General features: G+C 38.3%; 1 protein-coding gene across 1 annotated transcript in view; it reads left to right on the plus strand.

Annotated features, from left to right (window-relative positions):
* Positions 1-22,878, plus strand: part of CNTN1 (contactin 1) — a 67,740-nt gene extending 44,862 nt beyond the window's left edge. Inside the window, exons 15-24 of the mRNA XM_056846167.1 lie at positions 629-749; positions 1,592-1,750; positions 3,830-3,979; positions 7,879-7,949; positions 13,476-13,710; positions 15,065-15,165; positions 16,168-16,354; positions 17,024-17,136; positions 20,392-20,548; positions 22,635-22,878. Coding sequence (XP_056702145.1) covers positions 629-749; positions 1,592-1,750; positions 3,830-3,979; positions 7,879-7,949; positions 13,476-13,710; positions 15,065-15,165; positions 16,168-16,354; positions 17,024-17,136; positions 20,392-20,548; positions 22,635-22,714 — 1,374 coding nt within the window. The 3' untranslated portion in view covers positions 22,715-22,878. The remainder of the gene's footprint in view (positions 1-628; positions 750-1,591; positions 1,751-3,829; positions 3,980-7,878; positions 7,950-13,475; positions 13,711-15,064; positions 15,166-16,167; positions 16,355-17,023; positions 17,137-20,391; positions 20,549-22,634) is intronic.
* Positions 22,879-23,423: the final 545 nt, after the last annotated feature.

Consider the following 23,423-nt stretch of genomic DNA (forward strand, 5'->3'; position numbering starts at 1 on the left):
ATTTGATTCAGTTGAGTTGACAAGTACTACTAAAAGGACCATAGAATCATAGAGTTGGAAGGGACCACCAGGGCCATCAAGTCCAACCCCCTGCACAATGCAGGAAATTCACAACTACCTCCACCCTCCACACCCCTAGTGACCAGAAGATGGCCAAGTTGCCCTCCCTCTCATCATCTGCCTAAGGTCACAGAATCAGCATTGCTGACACATGGCCATCTAACCTATTCTTAAAAACCTCCAGGGAAGGAGAACTTACCACCTCCCTTACCACCCCAGTCACAGGAGATAAAAAAAAGAATGCCAAGGCCTCAGTGCATAAAAACCAATTATTTTTAGAATTATTTTTTATTAACTGGGTGGAATTATGTTCAAAATGCCAATCAGGTACCATGGTGAAAAGAGAAATTTATTTTCACAAACTTTTAATATGCAGCAAGTAGTTACTACTCTCCTCAGGTATTGACCAGTTTGTGGCAGGTGAAGGCATTGTTGTATTTATTTAGTTTTTAGGAATATACTACTACTGATTGCAGAGCATTTTGTGACAGTAACCTGGGAGGTATGTAAATATACAATACTATTACAGAAGAAAATTGTGAACTTTAATAATCTCCATTTTTCACAGATAAAGAACAATGGTGAACTTATAGTCAAAAATGCACAACTGCGACATGCTGGAAGATATACATGCGTTGCTCAAACAATTGTTGATAATGCCACAGCTTCAGCTGATCTTGTTGTGAGAGGTAAGAACCTGTTTATATTTAAAACACTACTTCAAAAGTCATGTGTATTAACAAAATCACATGTTAATGAATTCATATAAAAGGGGGTAATGAATACTTTTTCAAGTAACTGACCATTCTGGTCTTCTGTAATTTACATTTGATCATTCCCATTAACTTCACTGGGCATTCAGTTGTGGATATATAGTAAATCAAAGCTGTCATTTTATCAGAGGCTGATAATAGACTTAAGGTTGGTTCAGATGTAATGTAAAACCATGGTTTAATTAAAGTAACCGTAATTTGATTGTCTGAACACAGGCCACTACACCAACTATGGTGTAGTTAGTTTGGGTCTCTCAAAGAGAGAGCAGTGGAAGCTTATGGTGTTTCTGGCATTTGTTTATTTTATTTAGAATATACAGTTAAAGCACATGTAGAAGCACAGAGGCATTTACAGAACAGCAGGCCCATTACCCCACATCAGATCCTCACTCACTCACTCACTCACACACACACACACACACACAGAGAGAGAGAGAGAGAGAGAGAGAGAGATCCCGCACCTTATGGTGCTTAAGCTAAATCACAGCTCTCTGCTGCTCTCTGTCTGTTTCTTCAAGCATTCAAACTGTTCTTCCTCTTTCACTATGAAACCCATCTGCCTCGCTGACAGGGGTGGTTATCTTTAATTTTGTGCAAAGCTGAACTGAAAAAAATTCACCTTTAAACAGTATACAATCATTCCTCTTAATGGGAAATGCTTTTGCCATGTCTAAAGGGTTGTAGTGCATTTATTTTTAACCCTTTTTATTGATATATGAATTCTTCATAAAATTGTGCCACTAAAAATATTTTTTCAGGACCTCCAGGACCTCCGGGAGGACTCAGAATTGAAGATATTAGAAACACATCTGTGGTTATTCAGTGGAGCCGGGGAACAGACAATCATAGTCCTATTTCAAATTACACTATCCAGTCAAGAAACCCTTCTCATGATGATTGGAAAGATGTCAAAACAGGTAAGGATAATAATAAAAATATTACCCAATAGCTGCTGGGTTGAAAGTAACAACACACAAGTTTAAAAGTACCCATTTGAAAACTAGGGAGGGGAGGAGGAAAACCAAATATGTCAAGAAAATATGTGATGAGAAAGTCACAATTAAGCAAAAATAGAACAGGGCATCATGTTGCTTATTATTATGCACTGCTTATCATCATGCACACTTGCTTAATCTCTAGGAAACTGGTTCCCGGTTTCCCAGGACCCAGATTATGTTCCCTGAAGCCCCACAAAAGCTGTGAGTATGGCTTCTTAAAAAAAAGAGAGAGAGCCCAAATGCTGCAAGAGGAGGAAGGGGTTCCTGCTCCCCAAACTATTTTCCTGCATGAAAATCGTGTGTGTGTGGGGGGGGGGGGAGGTATTTCTCTGATTTTGCTGCTCCACATGGAGTATCTGTTATGCATATGGAACAACAAAACTGGGGAAATAACTCCCCTAGCAGAAAACAGCTTGGGGGAAGCAGGAGCTCTTCCTCTCCCTGCGGCACTTCTTTTTTTCTTTTCTTTTTTTAAGAAGCTGTTTCCTGTAGTTGTCGTGGGGCTGCAGGGAACCTGGACCCAATTCTTTAAAAGCTGTAAAGTTTAATTTGGCCCCCTGTTGACTTTCATGGCATGGTGCCTGGGATTACTCTCCCCCAGGGAGATATCCCAGGGAGATATCCACAGAGTACATATATTTTGCTAAAGGCAAGGCTATTTAGTTTCAGGCTTGGTGGTATTTAGCAGGAGGCCACTGCCTCATTGGTTGACCTGCACTGGATAAGTGTCTGAAAACCTCCATAATCAGTGCTAAGTACAAATTTAATGAGTTTCTCTGCCTATGGTTGCGAGCCTCCCTGGGAAGGGAGACTCTTGCCCCCAGCTGGTGTTTTCCACTTCTTCTGTGAGTAGGGTTGCCAAACTCCAGGTAATGGAAAAAAGATAGACACCACTGTACTAGTATCAAAAAGATTAGGAAATCAGTACAGGAGCGAAATCCACTTAAAGTGCAAAAACAGACTTTTATGTGCTACTAAACTAGGATATTACAATATTCTACTCACATATTCATACAATATGTACAACACACAATAAACCCAACAACATATGAGACATACAGTTGGACAACACATCACCGTAAAGGTGACCAGTTTGAAGGAAATATAGCAGAAATATTTGAAATGTCTCTAGAAGAGTTCATACATCTTCAATTTTGCTTCTTTCTTGCGTAGGTTAATGTATGTACGCAAGAAAGAAGCAAAACTGAAGATGTATGAACTCTTCTAGAGACATTTCAAATATTTCTGCTATATTTCCTTCAAACTGGTCACCTTTACGGTGATGTGTTGTCCAACTGTATGTCTCATATGTTGTTGGGTTTCTTGTGTGTTGTACATATTGTATGAATATGTGAGTAGAATATTGTAATATCCTAGTTTAGTAGCACATAAAAGTCTGTTTTTGCACTTTAAGTAGATTTCGCTCCTGTACTAAACTCCAGGTAATAGCTGGAGATCTCCTGCTATTACTACTGATCTCCAGCCAATAGCAGTCAGATCACCTGGAGAAAATGGCTGCTTTGGCCATTGGACTCTATGGCATTGAAGTACCTTTCCTCCCCAAACCCTGCCCTCCTCAGGCTCTGCCCCAAAAACCTCCCGCTTGTGGCAAAGAGGGACCTGGCAACCCTAGCTGTGAGTGATGTCAGCAGAAAAAAGAAAACTTTAAAAATGGCCATTACTTTCTGAAAATCTAGTTGTAACATCACACCTCTCAGGGACTGGATTTTATGTTTCCCTTTTATATATTCCCTTTCCCCAAGATGTTCTTAAAGGTTGGAGAAGTTGGGATTAAAATGTGACATACTAGGCATGGGTGCCTTGCCCAATTGTATTTCATTTACTGCACATGTACACTTCCACGTGGATTGGCTCTTTTTTTGATTAGTTACTATCTGAATACATACTCCTACTAATAATGTAGAAAATGTAGCCATGCCAATCTTGATCTTACTTATGATGATAATTTGCTAAAATAATATTTTTGTTTCCATTTAGATCCAGCAATAGTTGAAGGAAATGCAGAGTCAGCCAAGTTGATTGATTTAATCCCATGGATGGAATATGAATTTCGGATAATGGCTACTAATACTTTAGGAATAGGAGACCCTAGTATACCATCCAAGAAGATTAGAACAGAGGGAGCTCGTATGTATACTCTAATGTATACTCTAATGCCATGTTGGAGCACAAAATACTAACATTGTAATAGAAATATTTTTGGGTGACTATCAACATTTGCTGCAAATACTGTTAAGGTTAACAGTATTTTTGAGGATACAAATAAACAAGTAATCAGTCAATTAATTAATCAATACCCCACCCTCCCCCAGCAAGCTGGGCTCAGGGCTGCTGACATCATATATATATATTTCTGCAATGTGTATTTTTTTCAGTTTCAGAGTGGAATAAGGTTATTTGAAGATATACAATGTGTAGTATATAAAAGTGACAACAGCCACATACAAGATCCCATGTCACATGTACAACTGCAAAAAAATGAATGCATGTTTAATTTAATTAATTAGTTAGTTACAAATAATCATTAACTTTCTTAATTGAATTTTTAGAATTGCATTTGAAATTAAACATTGGTTGCTTGAATCATCCCTTCCTCATACTAAAATAGCAAAATTCTAAAATTTTCGCACTGCCTATTTTTGCACTGTAAAATTGTATGTAGATTATAAATGATACAGACATAATGACTAAATATGTGACATCTTTGAGTTATGTATGTGCTCTTTTCCCCTCTCATCTCTGCTACCCTTGCCAACAAATTAGGTATTTCAATATTATACATCAAATTAGAGTTTTCTGTTTGTTCCAAGTACCTTACAAACCAGGATTCCATAATTTTGTTAGATTCTTGTTTGGAATCCTATTGTGTAGGGAAGGTGCATTGACTACCTCACCATATTGTTATTTTTATTTTATTCTATTGAACTTATATCCCACCCTCTATCATGGCCAAAGCCAGGCTCAGTGCGGCTAACATCAATTAAAGTATCAAACAGAATAAAATACAAGTTAACGTCAATACAGATTAAAACCAATAATTCTATAACTAAACCATTGCCTCTCAAATTCTTCGGCCCACAGGATCCCGGGCAGCCCGAAAAATGCAGTCAGTATCCCTTATTTAAATGATCTAATAAGATAAACATGAAGGGGAGAGGCAATGGCAGAGGAGATGCAAGACTGAAGAACTACCAGATTGGTTCACATCAACGGCAAACCAGCTCTTGCCATTGTGTCTGAACCATGCTTGAGGTTGATTTAGAGAATTATTGTATTTTAGAATAAAGTCAAGTTTTTTTGTGGTTAGGACATTGTGTATTACATCATGAGTGAGCATTCTCACAGTAGTGCTGTTTGGGGGGAGGTGCAGCAGAAATGCCCTGACCTGGATGGCCTAGGGTAGTCCAATCTTATCAGATCTCAGAAGCTAAGCAACGTTCGCCTTGGTTGGTGGAAGACCAGAGTTGCTACAAAGAGGCTGCCAATGGCAATCAACCCTGTATGTCTCTTGCCTTGAATCCCCTATGGGGTCACCCTAAATTGATGGCACTTTACACAAATAACACCTTGGGTTCTGAATTGCTTAATGTTAGAACTCAGTTCATAGCTTTGCTCATTCATTAGCTTCGGACAGGCTAATTATGAAAAGATCACTGTAAGTTGAAGTCAAGCAAAATTGCTGCCAATGAACAGGATTAATGCATTTGAGATATCTGTATTCCCCAGTGCTTTAATATAAGAGCCTGGTCAGATAGAAAATGTATACAAGCTAAGGCCTGCAAGGAGTTGCAGGTGGGGAAGCAGTTAGGGCATTCTGATACCCCCAAATCTCTTTCCAGGATTATATAAATCTCTGGAGCTTGATCCCTTCTTTCTCTCCCCCTCCCCCTTACTTGATTCTCAACTGCTCTCAAGATTTAATGGCTCATTGTCAGGTTGAGTTTTGGAAGGGAGGTGTCCTTTTGGTTAGTTTATAAAGTCTCATTATCCCACATACCTGGAGAGTCTCCTCAGTGGGCTTCAATGGGGGAAGGAGTCACTCCCCTGGTGTTTTTAACACATTTGATATGTTTGGAATAGCTGATATATTCCAGACATGCTAATGATGTCATGAGATCAAACTAATTAGTGTTCATTTGGTATAGCCTACATAGTGTAAAAAGTAGCCTTGCAATTAGGCCTGTTTTATGTGCTTTGAACTATTTTGTCTTGTTGGCTTTGATTCTGTGTATTTGACCATTTGTCATTATCTGCTAAGAACCAAAGTATATGTTACATAGCAGAAGTTAACGCAATGGATGGAATCTGTGATCTTGAGGGGGAGAAACTAGTGGAGTGAGGTTATATTTCCTTTTTTATTTTTTTTCATTAAAACTTGGCTCTACTCTGTTTATCCACTCAGTTGGGGGAAAGACAAGGGATAGACAATGTGTATGTTTTTGGCATCTAAAAGCAGCATCACAGAAAAGAAAGAATGAATTAGCAGAAATATTAAGGAATCCTATTTATGCATTTTCCTCTCCAGTGTTCAATGATTACCAACTTTTCTTGGAAATCTTTTAGCCCTATGCATATGTTGAGAACATACACATAGAGTCAGACTAGCCGTAACTAACTCTATGATCCCACAGACTCATATGTTGGATGTTTTGATCATTTGTAAAGCATGGAATCTCTTGCTGTTTATCCCCTCGTTGTGCCTGTACAGTTGGATGCATACTTTAAATGAACAACATCAGCTAGATTGCATTGCCTGCTTTTTGTGCCAGCATAATCTATTCAAAAAGTGATCACAATAACAGAATGCAAGATTATCTAGATTCATAGGCAGAAAACATAGGAGCACAGAGATGCTTAAATAATGTGTCAATTCAGAAATCTCAAATGGGATTCCCCCCCCCCTTTTTTTTTTTTTTTTTGCTATTTGCCCTTTAAAAAGTGGAGCTGGCAGTGGCAGATTAGGCAGTATGACTGATGTAAGGAAGCAATACAGTCATGTTAAAAAAGCACTATAATCATGCTAATTGGATTCATCTGAATTCACTTGTTTGTATCTCAAGAACTTGGTGAACTATTGGCTTCCTGCTTATAAATGGTGAGCAGAACATGACCCAAATATCAGGTGACTGAACATGACTCTGTACATGGTTCTGATTGCATAGGCTTCTTTGCAGTCGTGAAATCTAATGCACAAATGAGGCAAGGAAAGAGTCAGATAGTCAACAGTAGAAAGGCAGTGCAATGAAATTCCAGTGTGTTCATTGTGCATATATTCAGAACATCATCAGAAGGATTTGTTAGCACACATACATCATTAGGTTTTAGATGCCAGTTTTAAACCTTCCCTGTTCCAGGACTGGTTTTTATTGACTGCCTACTTGGTTAATCTCTTTGTGTACTGGGTGTTAGTTCTTCAGTTATCTTTGTTTGAATTTGATTAATTGTTCTTAAATGTATTGTTAGTTGCCTTTGAGACCAGTCTCACATAGAAAAGCAGAATGCCCATATTTCATGTACCCTATTTTTGCTTTGCTCAGTTTAATTACTCTGTATCTGCAAAGTCTTCTTTCAGACCTGAGAGATGATGTCCTTAGGAGTGTACTGTTGCTTTTAGTAGTAGCACATATTATTATTTCTCTATAAGCTATACACTTCAAGCATGGGCTTATGCTTTGAACCAGAAAGTCATTAATCCTAGAGTACAGACCCTTCAAAGACAAGAGCAATAAATCCTCTGAATGTCCACTTACAAAAAAGAGAAGTGACTAATATACTCAAGAAAAATGATTTGCTGTAGCCAAACCTAGCTGCAATAATTGAGGGGAAACTGGTATACGTCCTGTGGTAGTAATTTATGCTTTACATTTGGCAAGAGCCAGATTTTCTTAGATATTACAGGCTATCATTACTATAATTGTGTGGGCCATATGGGCTTGTTGGCATTCCTATTTAAAGGGAAAATTAAATAATGGTTTCTTTATTGCATGGTAGCAAAGAAAATATTTCTTCTTTCTTTCCTATTTTAGCTCCTAATGTGGCTCCTTCTGAAGTTGGAGGAGGGGGTGGCAGAAATCGAGAACTGACTATAACATGGATGGTGGGTATTGTAATAGAACTACATTTACTGTACATTCTGTTATAAAGCATCATATTCTGTATACATTGAATCAACGTTGGATCTCTAGTTATGATCATGGATTTGGGTAAACTTAGAAGTATTCTGCTTGTTAAATATTAGTAAATAGTGCTTCAGTTTGCATACATATATTATTTTCAGCAAAGAGGTTAAACAATAATTCTCCCTATCAATTCTGGAAACTCATATTGAAGATTACAATTGCTGATGGTAGTGAAGTTTGTAATTATCTGAGTTAGTATTTAAAAAAATCAGTTTGTTAGCTCAGCAGTATTATGAATCAAGTGTCATTTCACACCAGAATTTTTTCTCTAGCTCAGATTACTAAATAAGATTAGAGTACGCATTCAGAAATAACAAGAAATCATGAACTGTTTAAACCACAGATTGCCGCACAAACCCTGGTTACATGATAGGTTGGATCCAGCCAAATTATTTTGGTCAGTATCACCAATTCCCTTCCTAATTACATCTCCTGTGAAACATGCCTTTTGCCCGTGCAGGTCTCATGATCCCTAACATAGCTTTTTGGGTGGTCATTGTGTCCCCTCAACCCATTTTCATCAGTGGAAAAGCTGGTTGGATCGAATCCAATGTCTATAACTATTGGTCAATCTTCTGCTTTCCATGCTTCAAAGCAGAACTCTCTTAAGGCTATCCTGAGCTCCTTCTGCTACAGCCTCACTGCATAAGCAGGTCACTTACTATTGGTCTACTGTGATAAATGGGAGCATAGCAGAAAGGTGTACAGAGCCAGCCAAGCTTCATCGTTCTCACTCTTGGCTAAGAATACTCTGCCTGCCTCTCCTCCCTCCTTTCTGTCTAGCTGCTTTACTAAATTACTGACTTTTTCACTTTGAAACAAAATGTCTTTTACACCCTCCCTCACCCCTTTCTCTTTGCTGCTACCCACCCTTCCTCTTCCTGTCCAGTGATTTCTATGAATCCCTTATACTCTGCCTTGAAACAAAATACATCTTTAAGACCACGTACCTCCTTTCTCTGATGCAATTCCCACTTAATGAGTTATCACTATCGAAGAGGGAGGTGTGGAGAGAAGACAGAAGGAAGGATAGGAGCATGCCCTTAGTGTGCATTTGAATGCACTTGAAACAGCAAGATTTTTTCTTGGTTTGTGCTTCCCTCTCTGTATACAAGAAGCTAAGATGTCTGGTGCTGCTGAACAAACTGGGATTTCTGCATTCAGACATCTCTACAAACCGCAGTTAGTATAAAGCACATTTTTAAAGCTAGGTACAAAGCATGGTTTAGAATCCATGTTTAACACTTGACAAAAAAACACAGTTGATTGGACAGCCTGTATTTAGAAATCGCACTAATCTGGAGTTAAATCAAATTGTGGTTCAAAAACTGTGATTTATTGTGATGTCTGAATTTGTATTTTAGCGGTATACCAAACTTTGTAAATGACTTTACAACCATCCAGCAGTCTTAAAGTCATCACTTTCACTGCTATCTGAAGCAAAGTTACACCCTTCTGTGTCCATTGAATTCAATGGCCTTGGATGGATGCAGCTCTTCTCTCAATGGCAATATGTATGGCTCATAAACTATATTTTGCAGGCTGCTGTCTACGCTTTGACTACTAGTGTTAGGGGAAATATATTCATTATCGTAATATGCAGACTATCATGCATCCTTCTGCTGTCCACCATAAAGTGAATGTTTTGTCCCAAACAATTGTAATTAAAGGAGGCAGTGGGGGGGGGGCATGCTATGTATTTTGGCAGTTAAGAATTCACTCAGCAAAAATATGTACAAAGGTTAGTGTAACAAGTCCACTGGAACTGAATGTGAGTTGGCACAAGCTCCGTGCTTATGTTGTTGCAATATCTTTCTTGATAGCAATCATACAACATAAGACAGAGGTGTTGGCTAAAATATTTCCATCTGTCTTATGTTATTCATATACTATCTCCCTGTATCTTGTTCAAATATGAACACCACAGTTCATTGCTGAATAAGTGCCTGATAAACACTATATCATTGTGGCACCAATACTGATATATTTGGACTTTTGCCTAGTCTGTGTTTTTAAAGGATGTGTTTAACCTTTTATATAAAACCGTTTGTCCTTTTCTCTCTCGCTGTTTCATTCTATACTCTTAAGTATTGTTTTTAGTCATATTGACTTCAGTTGTGATTAATGATTGATCTCAGGAGTTTCAGGATGATGTATGTAATTTTGATGAACAAGTACATGACAGACAGAAGCTTCCTAAATTATCTTCATATTAATAATAAATATAATGACTGTATATTGTTCCATAAACGCAAGAATATTGGTTTTAGGATTAGAAAGCGATACAAAAACAAAGTAATCTGGACAATTCTATTGCTGTTCCTTTGCTCAGTATTTAATTCTACAACTGTTCCTACTTTCAAATAAATCTTTGTATTGAGAATGTGTTCTTCCTGGTGAATGGCAGCTTAAACCCTAGATAGGACTAAATGTCAAAAAATGTGCTTTAATATTAACAACATTGACAATAATCAGAGGTGAGGTTCCACCACTAAAAATGCTGTGTCTTTAGTCACCACCCACCTCACCTCGAAAGATGGGGTCACAGAGAGCAGATCTTAATTGACAACCTTGACAGTGTGGGAGGAGATGGTCCTTCAGGTCCTACAGGCCCTATAATTGAAGATTTACTCCAGTGCCTTTCTAGTGTTTCCATCTTTTTAAAGTACAAGCAACCATACAGCTACATCGATATTACTGAGGGCAAACAAAAGACTTAAACATTTTATAAAAATGAATTTTAGAATCTCTTTTGCTCTGCATAGTAGTTTAGAAAAATATTAGTCCTCTTGATTTTTGGATTAAAAAGTAGTCCAATAAAAACTTATACCACAAACTGAGAAATATTGACAACTGTTGATTTCCAAAAGCATGAACAAACTGTGGTGACATGTCTTGTGTTGCATGTAAAGACTCATATCCATAGCTGTGCTGGCATTACAAGGACTGGATAATTTCCAACTGTGACTAAATTTTTAAAATTATAACCAGGGGGAGGGTGACTAATGCAAGATCAGAGAGTACCAAAATAAGATCACTTTGTTCTTTCACGTGGACCCAAATAGATTTATATACCAATTATTTCTCTCCACTAATGTGAGTTTTTCCCATCTGTTCTGTAATGGAAGGTTCATATAGCATCTAAAAAATAGGTGGGTAGGATTCCATTTCAGCGATCTCCTTCTAAGTAATTCTTGAAGTACCTTCTGCATGTATAACTAGAATCTTTTAAATAACAAAATAAACATTTCACTATCTTTTTGTGCAGAGTAAATAAATAGGTTCCTGTAAGGATTGTGCTGGTTCTGTGATATGTTCAGACTGTATGGCATGAAAACAGAATGTAAGGCAAGATGGCACACCTAGAGGATTTGTTAAGATTCGTTAACCCCCGAATTCCAACTCCTTTCAAATCTTGATTTAGAAGTTGACCAACAGGGTTTTGAAGTTTCTTCTCATCAACCATCACTTCCGACTAACAATGTTGCCGAAATTTGTTATTGCCTGTTCAGAACATGCATGGCTTGAAATGCTGGGATGTATTACAAATTGGTTGTCATTTTTGTGAGAAACATTTCTGAAATGTAAAACACGATTCTACTCATGCGTATGTAGAATCATGCATATGTAGAATTCAGTAGAAAGCATGCCTGTGCCTTTTTACTCAAAAGTAAAGTCCCATTTTGTTCAATGAGGCTTATTCACAGGTAAGTGTAGATAAGATTACAGCCCAGTGATAAATCCTAAACCCAGTCACACCCTTCTAAGTTCATTGAAGTCAGTGGTGATAGGGTTGTCGATTCGGTTCGTCCGAACCAAAAAAGCCAAATTTCCCCCAATTAGGCGGTTTTCAGTTCGGGACAAACCGAATTCAAAAAAAGGCAGGAAAACAACGAGCCAAATTCGGCGAGTTCGGGCAATCGCCGAATAAATTTGGCAAGTTCAGCATTCCCCCAACTTGCCTTTTCCCGCCTTTAAAGACCCACTGGCCACTTTCCCGGGAGTCCTGGGAAACCAGGCAGTGTGTCTTTAAACTGCTCCGCGCTGCCTGCCCAGGCAGCGCGGAGCAGTTTAAACCCCCCTGCCTCCCTTCCAGGGAGTCCCAGGAAACCGGGCAGTGGGTCTTTAAACTGCTCCACGCTGCCTGGGCTGGCAGCGTGGAGCACTTTAACCCCCCCGCCCCCATTCCTGAGGCTCCCGGGAAAGTGGGCGGGGGGGGGGGCTTTAAAGTGCTCTGCACTGCCATGCTTGGCAGCGTGGAGCAGTTCAAAGAGCCACCTACCCGTTTTCCTGGGAGCCCCGGGAAGGGGGCTGGTTATTCGGCCGAATTTATTCAGGAACGGGAATTCCAAGCCGAATTCCGTGTTCCCGAATAGGAGGAATTCGGCGTTTGGCATTTCCTGAAAAATACGAGACAAATTTTGCCGAATCCGAATTTCCCCCCAAAAATTTCTTCAACAGCTTAAGTGGTCATGGAAAGATTTAACTCTGTTTAGGATTGAATGCACCTCTTTTGGTGTTATGGACATGAATAGCAGAGTTAAACAAGTTTTCTTTTCCTCCCCAACATACAAAGACCCTGCAGCAAGCTGAAGGAAGTTCCAGGGCCTGGGGAAAAGGAAAACATCCTCTTTGCAAGCCTCAGTGTTAAATACAACATTAACTTAAGGCTCAGGCCTCTGAGAGAAAGGTGTTTTTTGCCTCTTCCTTGTAAGCTAAAAAGATCAAAGCTAGGGGGCACAATAACAGAGGAAATAATAATAGGGTGTCTGGATTGAGAAGTATCGTGGAACTTTGTCAGATAAATGTTTCTCCAAGGCTGTGGAGTTTCCTAGGGCTTACCCACTGCTGCCTCAAAAATAATCCTTTGACAACATTTATTTGTCACTTTCTGAGCTATCATAAATGTCTATAACTTGGACAAAGAATTGCTTTTATTGGCCCAGTGTGCCGAGTGTTACTTTGATTAATTATATAGTTTGGGATGCTTAAAAATGTCTTTTAACCATCTTAATCTACTTCTCCAGAGGACATCTAAAATAGGAGCAGTGATGGGCAAGTTCTTTCCAGTTTAAGTTGGATCAGCAATTTTAAATTGCTGTTTGCAATTCAACTCTGTATTTCCTTTTAAGTATTAGATTAAGAATAGGATTTAGGATTAATATACACATTAGTTTTTACAGCTAGTCTCTGTAATTCTATTAAGCTTGTTTTCACATGAGTGTAGCAAGAAGTGGTACAACCATAGATGTCTTCCTGTGAAACTTTTCTTTATCATTGTGCATTATTTTCACCATCGTGAGTCATATTTAAATGAATAAACATAGGCAGAATTGCAAAGAGAGCTTAAAATAAACATATCCCCATAGGTATTACTTGGCTCAGTTGTTGGTCTTTCTAATCATTTGATCTAAAAACTAATACTTATTGTTCTGTTTACTCAGCCTTTGCCAAGAGAGTATCACTTTGGTCATAATTTTGGATACATAGTATCCTTCTCACCTTTTAATGAAAACTCCTGGAAGAGAGTTACAGTTCCTCAGCCAGATGCTAGTCGATATGTCCACAAGGATGAGTCCATGCTCCCTTCCTCAAAGTATCAAGTAAGAGTGAGAGCATTTAATAACAAAGGGGAAGGACCTGACAGTATTACAGTTTCCATCTCTTCAGCCGAAGACGGTAAGTAGAAATTGTGCAATGAAAGTTGAGAGGAACGAGTGTAAAAATCAGCCCCTCTTAGGGCCAAACTGGATGATATGATAGTCCTGGGACCACCACTATTTTACCTGGGAATTCCTTGAATTTACATACTCTGCAAGGCCTGATCCTGCTTGGGATTGCAGCACAGAGGGGGCACGTGCGAGGGTTTGGGCTCTTGAAAACATGAGCCCCTTCTCCCCCCTGTGTCTCAGTCCTGAGCAGGATTGGGCCCCCATGGAGTTTTTAAAGTGAAAGAATTCCAGAGGTAAACTGGCAGAAACATTCCTGGGGAGTCCCTAGGGACAATATATCATCTAGTTTGGCTCCCAGAGTCCCAAGCAACATTACTGCATACAACAATCACATTACCATTAGTAATAATAACCCCAAATTATCTGTGAATGGGAGGCACCTAACAGAAAACATCTTGCTGATTAATTTAATTCACAGCAAACTCCTTCCCATATACAAGGCATAATTGTGTGAGTGTGTGTAAAGTGCCATCAAGTCATAACAAAACTGTTGCAACCCCAGCAAAGTACTTTCAAGGCAAGTGAGAGGCAGAGGTGGTTTGTCATTGCCTTCCTCTGCAGAGTCATCCTTGGTGCTCTCCCTTCCAAGTACCGACCCTGCTTAGCTTCCAAGGTCTGGAGAGAACGGGCCATACTATGCTGCCTTCCTTCCAGGCATAATCATGCTGCCTATTAAAAAGATGTAACAGTGCCTCCTTCCCTACAGCAAATGCTATAGTTACCAGGTTAGTGGTATTAGTGAATATACCAGGGATGCAAATTCCAAGAGTCAGTTCCACAGAACCTGTTTTCCCCTGCTTTGCTTAGATCTTTTCCAAGCCCAGTTTGATACAACTTTTTTGGGAAAATTGCAGTTAGATCACCTTTGGGTGCCATATAGATGGGCAAGTCCATATTTTTTCAGGTTTCCATTGACACCATTTTCCTTACATCAATAACCCCACCACTACCAGAGGACTTTTTAAAACTCTGTAGCAGCTGTACTGATCTTTCTCCTTACAATTCCATAACCAAGCTTGAAAAAAATCCTCTGGTGCCAGAGAAGAAATGACAGCCAAGGAGGGCTTAGGCTATGAAAGTTTGGGGACAACTGTGAATGCTTCTATGTTTGCAGCAGCAAGAAGAGATACACATAGAATTGTCTCAATGGGAAAGCAGCTTAGGTTTCATTCATCTTTTTGAATCAGGAATTTTGTATTACAAAAGTAGCAGCTAGTTAACCACAGAACAACACATTGCACATGGTGTAGCTTAGTTTGTTTATTTGAAGTAACTTGTATTATTCATGTTCATGTTTCCAGCTCCCACCCAGAAACTAAAAAAAGTGGATGTAAAAGTCAGATCAGCCACTGAAGTCACTGTTATTTGGCAGCAAGTTACCCAGCAGATTGATGGATATGAGGTGAGCTAAAGTATAGCAAGTGAATAGTACTACCTGCACTGGGCACAAAAGCATAACTGCCACAGCAAAAGATGCTTAATCTAGATTTCCTCATGCACCCAATGGGTCAATCTCAGGTCAAAATGAATTTCAAGTGATGGAAGAACTGGATGTAAGAATGATATGGAGCTCTTTCTTTCTTTTTTACAACCCCTGGTAAACAGCAAAGACCCTGGTTCTCCTGAGAGAAAATCCAGTTTCCAGTTATGCACATAACAAAAGTAGATTGTAGTGAAATGTGAGACAATGGCTCCATCCATTGAAATGAGCTTGGTCTCCCCTGACCTCTTCTTTCACAACTTCCTTTCATTTCCTTTTTAGCACTATGGGTTGGCTACAGCCAGCTTTATCATTCAGTCTCAACCTAATTCTGCATTTTACCACATACCTAGGATTGCCAACTGCCAGGTAGTAGCAGGAGATCTCCTGCTAATTCAACTGATCTCCAGCCGATGGAGATCAGATCACTTGGAGAAAAATGGTCGCTATGGCAATTGAACTCTATGGCATTGAAGTCCCTCCCCTCCCCAAACCCCGCCCTCCTCAGGCTCCACCCCAAAAATCTCCCACCGGTGACAAAGAAGGACCTGGCAACCCTACACATACCCTATCACATATGTGTGTTTTTTTTGTCCATGCAGGCCTTATGATCTTCATCATAGCTTTTTGTGGTGGTCAAAGGAAACCACAACCTCCCATTTTTACCAGAATAAAAGCTAGTTAGATCCAACCCACTGATTTGCTGTTATGCCCAGTGTCTGAGTGTAGTTTGGAAGGCAAGCATTTCTAGTTATGCTTAAAGGTTTGAGGCGAATATGAAATATTTTCTGCTCCTGATATTGTTTGCTTTTGAAATAGTTCTCAGCCAAGTCATAAGTACTGTTTTGCTATTGACTGTAAAGAATTTCTATAATCTTTCTGAAAGAGTTAGGCAACATCTCCACTTTGCATTCATGTTTACAGATCCGCTACTGGTCTGCTTATGAAAAAGAAGTAGCTGCAAACAGAGTACAAGTGAGCAATCAGAATTTTTCAGTAAGATTGGAAAACCTGAAGCCTGACACACGATATACTGTGGAAGTGTATTCATTTAACAGTGCAGGCTTTGGCCCTCCCAGCAACCGACTGTACTTCACTACACAAAAAGCCCGTAAGTAGACTATGTACTGTATCCTTAACTCTGTTGGCCAGTGTTCCACAGATTATCAAACACTTTCACAGAATCAGAATAAATTTAGTGCCGTTTGCCTTAAATATAGAATGAGTCACAGTGCCATCCTAAGCAGAGTTTTATGCTTCTAAATCCTTTGACTTAAGAGGTTTGGAAGAGGCTTCAGATGTAACTGAAAATGTAATAAAGAATTAAAATCAAGAACAAAAATTTAAGTATTGGAAAGGTTTTCTATGCGTTACTATCAATACCATGTTTTACCCTACCATGAGTGGACTCTAGTTCTTAGTAAATTGTTTTGTCTTTCATCTATTTGTTGCACATTTTTATGCGGTTCCGATAGTTACACTGTTTGAGATAAACCACAAAAGCTTCATCCAAGGAAATGCTTCACTTGAAGAGAAAACACATTTCCATTTTTAAGCTGCCATTTTCTGTAACCTCATGGACTTTTATACTTTAAACTCTTACATTTGTAATGGGATTACAAAGATTGATAAAATTAAACAATAACATCAAGCATAAAGACTTCAAAAGACTTCAGTAGTTTTCTTAGAAATGATGTGTGTGTTGAGAGTGATGATTATAATCATATGGTAATGAATGTTTTATCTAGAAGAAATAAATGGCATGTGTTATTTTTTTCAGCTCCGAGACAAAAACCAAAAATTACCAGTTATGTAAAATCTGGTTCAAAGTACATCATCACCTGGGACCATGTCAGGTCAGATTCTAATGAATCGGACGTGAAAGGATATAAAGTAAGATCTGTATTAAAATGCTTTTGCCTTAGTTTGTTATTTAGCTGATATAGTACTTTGTATATCTTGCCAATTAATTAATTGAATCCATTGATTAATTAATGGAAAAATAGCAAATTCACTTCTGATCTGTTGACAGCTCTGCTTTGATCAAGATTACGTTCTAGTTTAATCTATACAGCAGTGTTCCCCCCTGATATTCAATCAGAAAGTAAACATGGAGGAAGATATAAAGGAAGAACAACTTTATGTGTGAAGGGCTCAAATTGTTTGTATATTATATGCTATCAAGTCAATTCTGACTTATGGCAACCCTATAAATTAATGACCTCCAAAATATCCTGTCATTAATTGCCTTGCTCAGGTATTGCAAACTGAGTGCTGTGTCTTCCTTTATTGAGTCAATCCATCTCATGTTGGGTTTTCCTATTTTCCTGCTTCTTTCAACTTTTCCTAGCATGATTTTCTTTTCCGTTGACTCTTGTCTTCTCATAATGTGATCAAAGTACGATAGCCTCAGTTTAGTTATTTTAGCTTCTAGGGAGAGTTCAGGCTTGATTTAGTCTAGATCCAACTTTTTCTCTTTTTAGCAGTCCAACACCACATTTCAAATGAAACAGCTTTCTACCTGTCAGCTTTCTTGATTGTCCAACTTTCACAGCCATACATAGTAATGAATAATACTAGAGTATGAATTATCTTGATCTTGGTTGCCAGCAACACATCCTTGTCATGGCTGCCCTTCCCAGTCTCAATCTCCTTCTGATTTCTTGGTTGCAGTCTCCCTTCTGGTTGATAATAGAGCCAAAGAACAGAAAATCTTGAACTACTTCATTGTCAGGTGTGCAATTCCCCAGTAGTCATTACTTTTGTCTTCTTGATGTTCCGCTATAATACTGTTTTGGCACTTTCTGCTTTAACTTCATCAGTAGTCATTTCAAGTCTTCACTATTTTCTGCCAGTAATGTGGTGTCATCTCAAATTGTTAATGTTTCTTCCATCAATTTTCACTCCACCTTCATCTAAATCTAATCCAGCTCTCTTTATGATATGTTCATATAGATTGAACAGATGTGTGTGTATTAAGTGCTGTCAAGTCACCTTTGACTCATGGCAACCCTATGAATCAATGTAGGGAAATCAAATACGTTCTTTTCTGACACCTTTGCCAATTGGAAACCATTCTGTTTCTCCATAGTCTTGTCCTAACACTAGCGTCTTGTTTAGAGTACAGATTGCATATCAAAACAATCAGATATTGTGGCATACCCACTTCTTTTAAAACCAACTGTAAATTTTCATGATCCACACAGTCGAAAGCTTTGTGGTAATGTATGAAACACAAGATGATTTTCTTCTATAATTCTCTCATATGCTCCAGTAACCAGTGTAAATCTGCAGTATGATCTCTAGTGCCTCTTCGTTTTCTGAATCCAGCTTGAACATCTGCGATTTCTCGTTCAGTATAGGGTAGCAGTTGTTGTAAGATTTTGAGCATCGCTTTGCTTGAATGAGAGATCAATATGATGGTCCGATAGTTGCTGCAGTCTTTGAGATCTCTTTTTTTTATTATTGGAACATAGTTTGAGCATTTTCAATCTGTGAGCCATTTTTTGTTTCCCGTATTTGTTGGCAGATTCTTATTAAGATTTCGATGGTCTCAGTTTCTGTGGCTTTATTGTTGTCCCACCTACTCCAGGTGGTTTATTACTCTCAGTTGTGTTAAGTACAGCTTCATTTCATTTTTTAAAATTGCAGATTCTTCTTCAAAAGATTATTCTTTGAAAGAACCTGTCAACCTTTCATCTCTTCTGTATAGTTCTGAAAACTTCCTTCAGAGTCTCCTACCATTGATGCTGTCAGCCCTTGGTTAATATAGAAATAATTATCTCAACACAATTCTTGGCAGAACATGAAAACATCCTTCCATCATCCTATGCAAATAAACCAACCACCAGGAGGACTATATTACTCATAATGCTATGTATCTTTCCCCTATGCTTATGACTGATTGGTCTATGAGCGTTAAATAAATGAAGGAACTCATAATGCTAGGGTCTGATTTGTGGACCATTACGAAAAAATGCATGGAATTCATATCTCTGATACTTGTTTCTGGAGCTTAGTAGAAGACTTCTTCAAGAAGTCAATGCAATTGGTAATGGCTGGTGATTTCTCATGGTACTTACCTCCTTCCAGCAAGGGAGGAAAACGGAAGGAACCATCTCAGACTGCTCCATCAAGGAGGCAAAGTAGGTGAGACAGTCCTTTGCTTCCTTCCATATAAATGCACAAGTGAAGAAGTGGCTCACCAGATCTCAGGTCACTATCACCAGTTTAATCTACCTGCTCATCCATGCAGGCGCTAATAAACAGTAAACAGTACCTTTATTGGCATTAAATAATAAAAGGAAGAAAAGGATTGGCTGTCCTGCTGAAGCTTCTCTGCGTGCTGTGGTCCTGCCCAACTTGGACAAGCAGTAGCTGAGAATCATTCACAAAGTCTATGGGGGATTTTATCCATGATTGTGTGTACTAACTTCCATGTTAAAAATTATGTGAGGGTAATGTGCCAACCAAATCTTAGTAAGTTGCAGAGTAAGGCTAATTAACATTTACTGCAAATCTAAAACACATGAAAAAGAATAATTGAACTGGTTTATGACTGCATTCGCAATTGTTTCTCTACCATTTCCCTATAACACACCATGATTTTGGGGTTTATTGCATTACCTACATTCTTATTTCTTCTTAAAATCCCTGTAGATTAATAATTAGCAAAAAAGATGTATTTTTAACCCAAAAGTGAGGGTATGCAGCTAAAAATGGCTAAATCTGCATATCAGTTTAGTAATCTTCAGATTAGCATCCACATTACAACAAAGCAGTTAAGATCTAGAGAGGCCTTTTGGAATGTATTTCCTTTTTCTCATTTCTAGCTGGATTATGTTTTTGTCTGCTCTGCTTATTGTTGCTTATTTTACTACTTTTACTGCTTTTATTGCTGTTTTAACTTTTATTGTTTTTATTTAAAATTTATTCAAAATTTTATTTATTTTATTTAGTTGTTTTTATTGCTGCTGCACCATGCAAATGTTAACTAAAAATGAATATATTTCACTGTGGCATTACTGAATAACATTTCCCTTTTAAAAACAGTTTTTGTAATTCTTCCCTAAAATGAAGCGAAGTTTTGTTGTTTTAAACATAAAGTGGATTTACTACTTGTACCATGATATGTTTTGTCTTTACCAGGTGCTTTATAGACCAGATGGCCAGTTTAATGGTACCCTGGTTACGACTGGTAAGCATTATATAGAGGTTCCTGCTCCTGTTAGGGGTCAATATGTTGTTGAAGTTCGAGTGCACAGTGATGGAGGAGATGGAGAAGTAGCTCAAGTAAAAATTCCAGGTAGGTATACATTAAATATGTCTGAATTTGAAACTCAGGTTGTACATTCCATTTTCTGCAAAACAGATATAATTCTCTATAAAAATTCCAAAGCACATATCCAGTCTTTTCCATTCTAAAATTAATTCACTGTATTGGAATTGAGATACTTGAACATCTGCTGATTTAGCTCATACTTTGCTTGCTGGTTAAAAGGAGGGAGCTGATCTTTTGTTTAGTAGTTCAGCTGTTTGTGAGCAATTTGAACCTATTCAGTGGAAACGTTACAGTACTGTGCCATCCATGGTGTGTTCTCAGACATCCCAATGGGAGTCCTAGCCCCCGCCCCCACCCCAACAGATCTGTTGTCATTCTGTGCAGATCAGCAGCCAATCAGTTAAATAAAGATTGGGCAAACCAGTCAGTGATCATAAATAAACACTGTTTTCTTTTTAAAAAGCTTTCCATTTGATGTTCCTCTAAATTTGTATAATTTATGTTGTTCTGCGCATGAGTATTTCCACTCAACCTTATGGGAATCATACTTTCCCCCTTCCTGCATCATTTACTTAACTGGTCCTCAGGAATAACTGGTTTCATCTACTGCACAGATGCAAAAGCAACCAGATGGCAGAAGGACTGAAACTCCACCACCACAACTACTGTGCAACCACAAAGCTGTTTGGCAACTACTTGAGTCAGACAGTAATAAGGTGACATGTTATGAGTGTGACCTTACATGAGGCTCAACTCACAAGTGATCGCATTCACCCAGGCAGTGAGTGTATTATCTTTCTAACGAGTGAAGTTCTGGAGTTCCTGGGCTTTGTGGTGAACCAATGTGGCAACTAGGATCCTTAGATGAACTTATATCAGGATCTGGTAATTAATTAATGATATAGGCAGTTTCTCTCCTCCCTTCTCTCAGAGAAGCCATGGTGGCTTTTGAGCCTATTCATGTTTTGTTTTTGTTTTTTGGAAAATGCAGCCTTATATGCTGCCTGTTTTTACACTAATCTCATAAAGTGCATGCCAATTGGCTATCTCTGTTATAAGAAAACCACATACATAGTATGGACTTTCTCTCAGATTTCAAATTTCCAGCATTGTATGTAAAACTGAAAATGGCAAGTGTGTTTCAAAAATGGCTAATTTTGTCATTTATAAGGCTAGCAGTGGGCTGCAGCCTATAGCCTATTGTGTGACAACTCTCTGTTCATTGCTAATCATGACTACATTAACATTTTTATAGGCACAGATTGGATAGTTTATTTTCAGTAGTTTAAATACATATTTTTTTCTTATATGGAATAATCCTGTGATATGTTGGAGTAACAAATTCCAAATGGATTGGTGTTGTCTGATCGTCTGGGTGTCAGTGCCCCATTTCTGTGGAAAATTTGAAAAATGTGAGCTTTGGGGCATGTTGGCACCTAAGCATTTGGATTTGGGCAGGACTCAAGGATGAAATCTCACAAGGTGTCAACTGTCAAGTGCTAAATACTCTGATGTGACACCTCTCAAGTTCTGCCAAACACCAACTGTCAAACAACCAATGTAATCCAATGTAAAACAGCAAGATCAAGTACTGAGTGAATATTCGGCAAACATGCAGAGTATTCAGTATCACAATTCACAGAAGAAACTTAAGTTGAAACTTTGTGAGCAAATTTGTTTCTCTTAAAGTCTCTTATCAACATTTAATCCGTTAAATGTTAGTCAGCAATCTTTATTATGGCCCACTTACCATACAGAAGCAGAATAAAGATAATTAATGAATTACCCAAAATCATATCTCTACATCTTTATTTGTTTGTTTGTTTGTTGACATTTCTATCCTGCCTTTCATTGTGCTTCTGGCTGGCTTATATATCACTTATCCTAGTACATCAAACAATGAAAAGGGTAGGAGGTTATCAAGAAAATTGTACATTATCTGAGCCCTTACTTTCATAGCAGAGGACAAAAACTGAGCTACTAGTACAGTGGTTCTTTGGTCAACCCCAGCTAATAAAATTTTTAGACTCTTCTGATCAGAGAACGTTTTTTAATCAGTCAAAATGGATGTTCCTTAATGTTTAAGAGGCTTGATCTGTTTATTTTCTAGGAGCTGCTGCTGGAATATCATCTAGTTGTCTTGGTTTTTTGCTGCCTGCCATTGGTATCCTTGCCTACTTGGAATTCTGAATGTAGCTGGAATTATCTTGTCTTCAACTTAGTGCAAAGGACCTTCCAACATGAGAGGATTTCAGTTCTTTTTTATTATTATTCCTGTGGCACCACCCTGAGCCAAATAAATTAAATTTCCAAGCAAAACCCTCCTGAATTAACTATGGACTTCTAACAGAAAAGACTGAGGCATCCAGGAACTCCTTCATCAAGCAACTCAACTTTTGAAAGTTTGAGTAATGATTTTTAACTTGTTCCAATGATGCCTTACATAGCACTTTGTGCTGATCTGCAACAGTTGCATGATTTGGTCCAATGGGGCAAGTTACAGTGTTAAAATCCAATAACATAGGCTGTACAGTGAAAGTAAAATCACCAAACATAGGTGCTTTACCTTTAATAACAAATTGTGAAAACATAATAGAGATTGAAATGTTGATTGTATGTGGTATATGTAGGAGTAACTACGTCTGTCCGTACTATCCTATCTGTTTTGTGTACTGCATATTTTTGAAAGGCCCCATCGTTGACATTTTCAGGTTTTTAGAGATACAGTCAAAGCAAAAACATTTCACTTCTTTTTACAGCTTTTCTTCGTGAAGTGACTAAATATTAGTTGAGAGCATTGAAAACCAAGTTCATCAGCAATGGACTTTATTTTAGATGAACTTAGACAAGTTAATGCTGAATATTAAGAGTAAAGGATTTTCCCAGCACCTTATTTTCA

The sequence above is a fragment of the Euleptes europaea genome, chromosome 3, assembly GCF_029931775.1.
Source record: "Euleptes europaea isolate rEulEur1 chromosome 3, rEulEur1.hap1, whole genome shotgun sequence".
NCBI lineage: Eukaryota > Metazoa > Chordata > Lepidosauria > Squamata > Sphaerodactylidae > Euleptes > Euleptes europaea.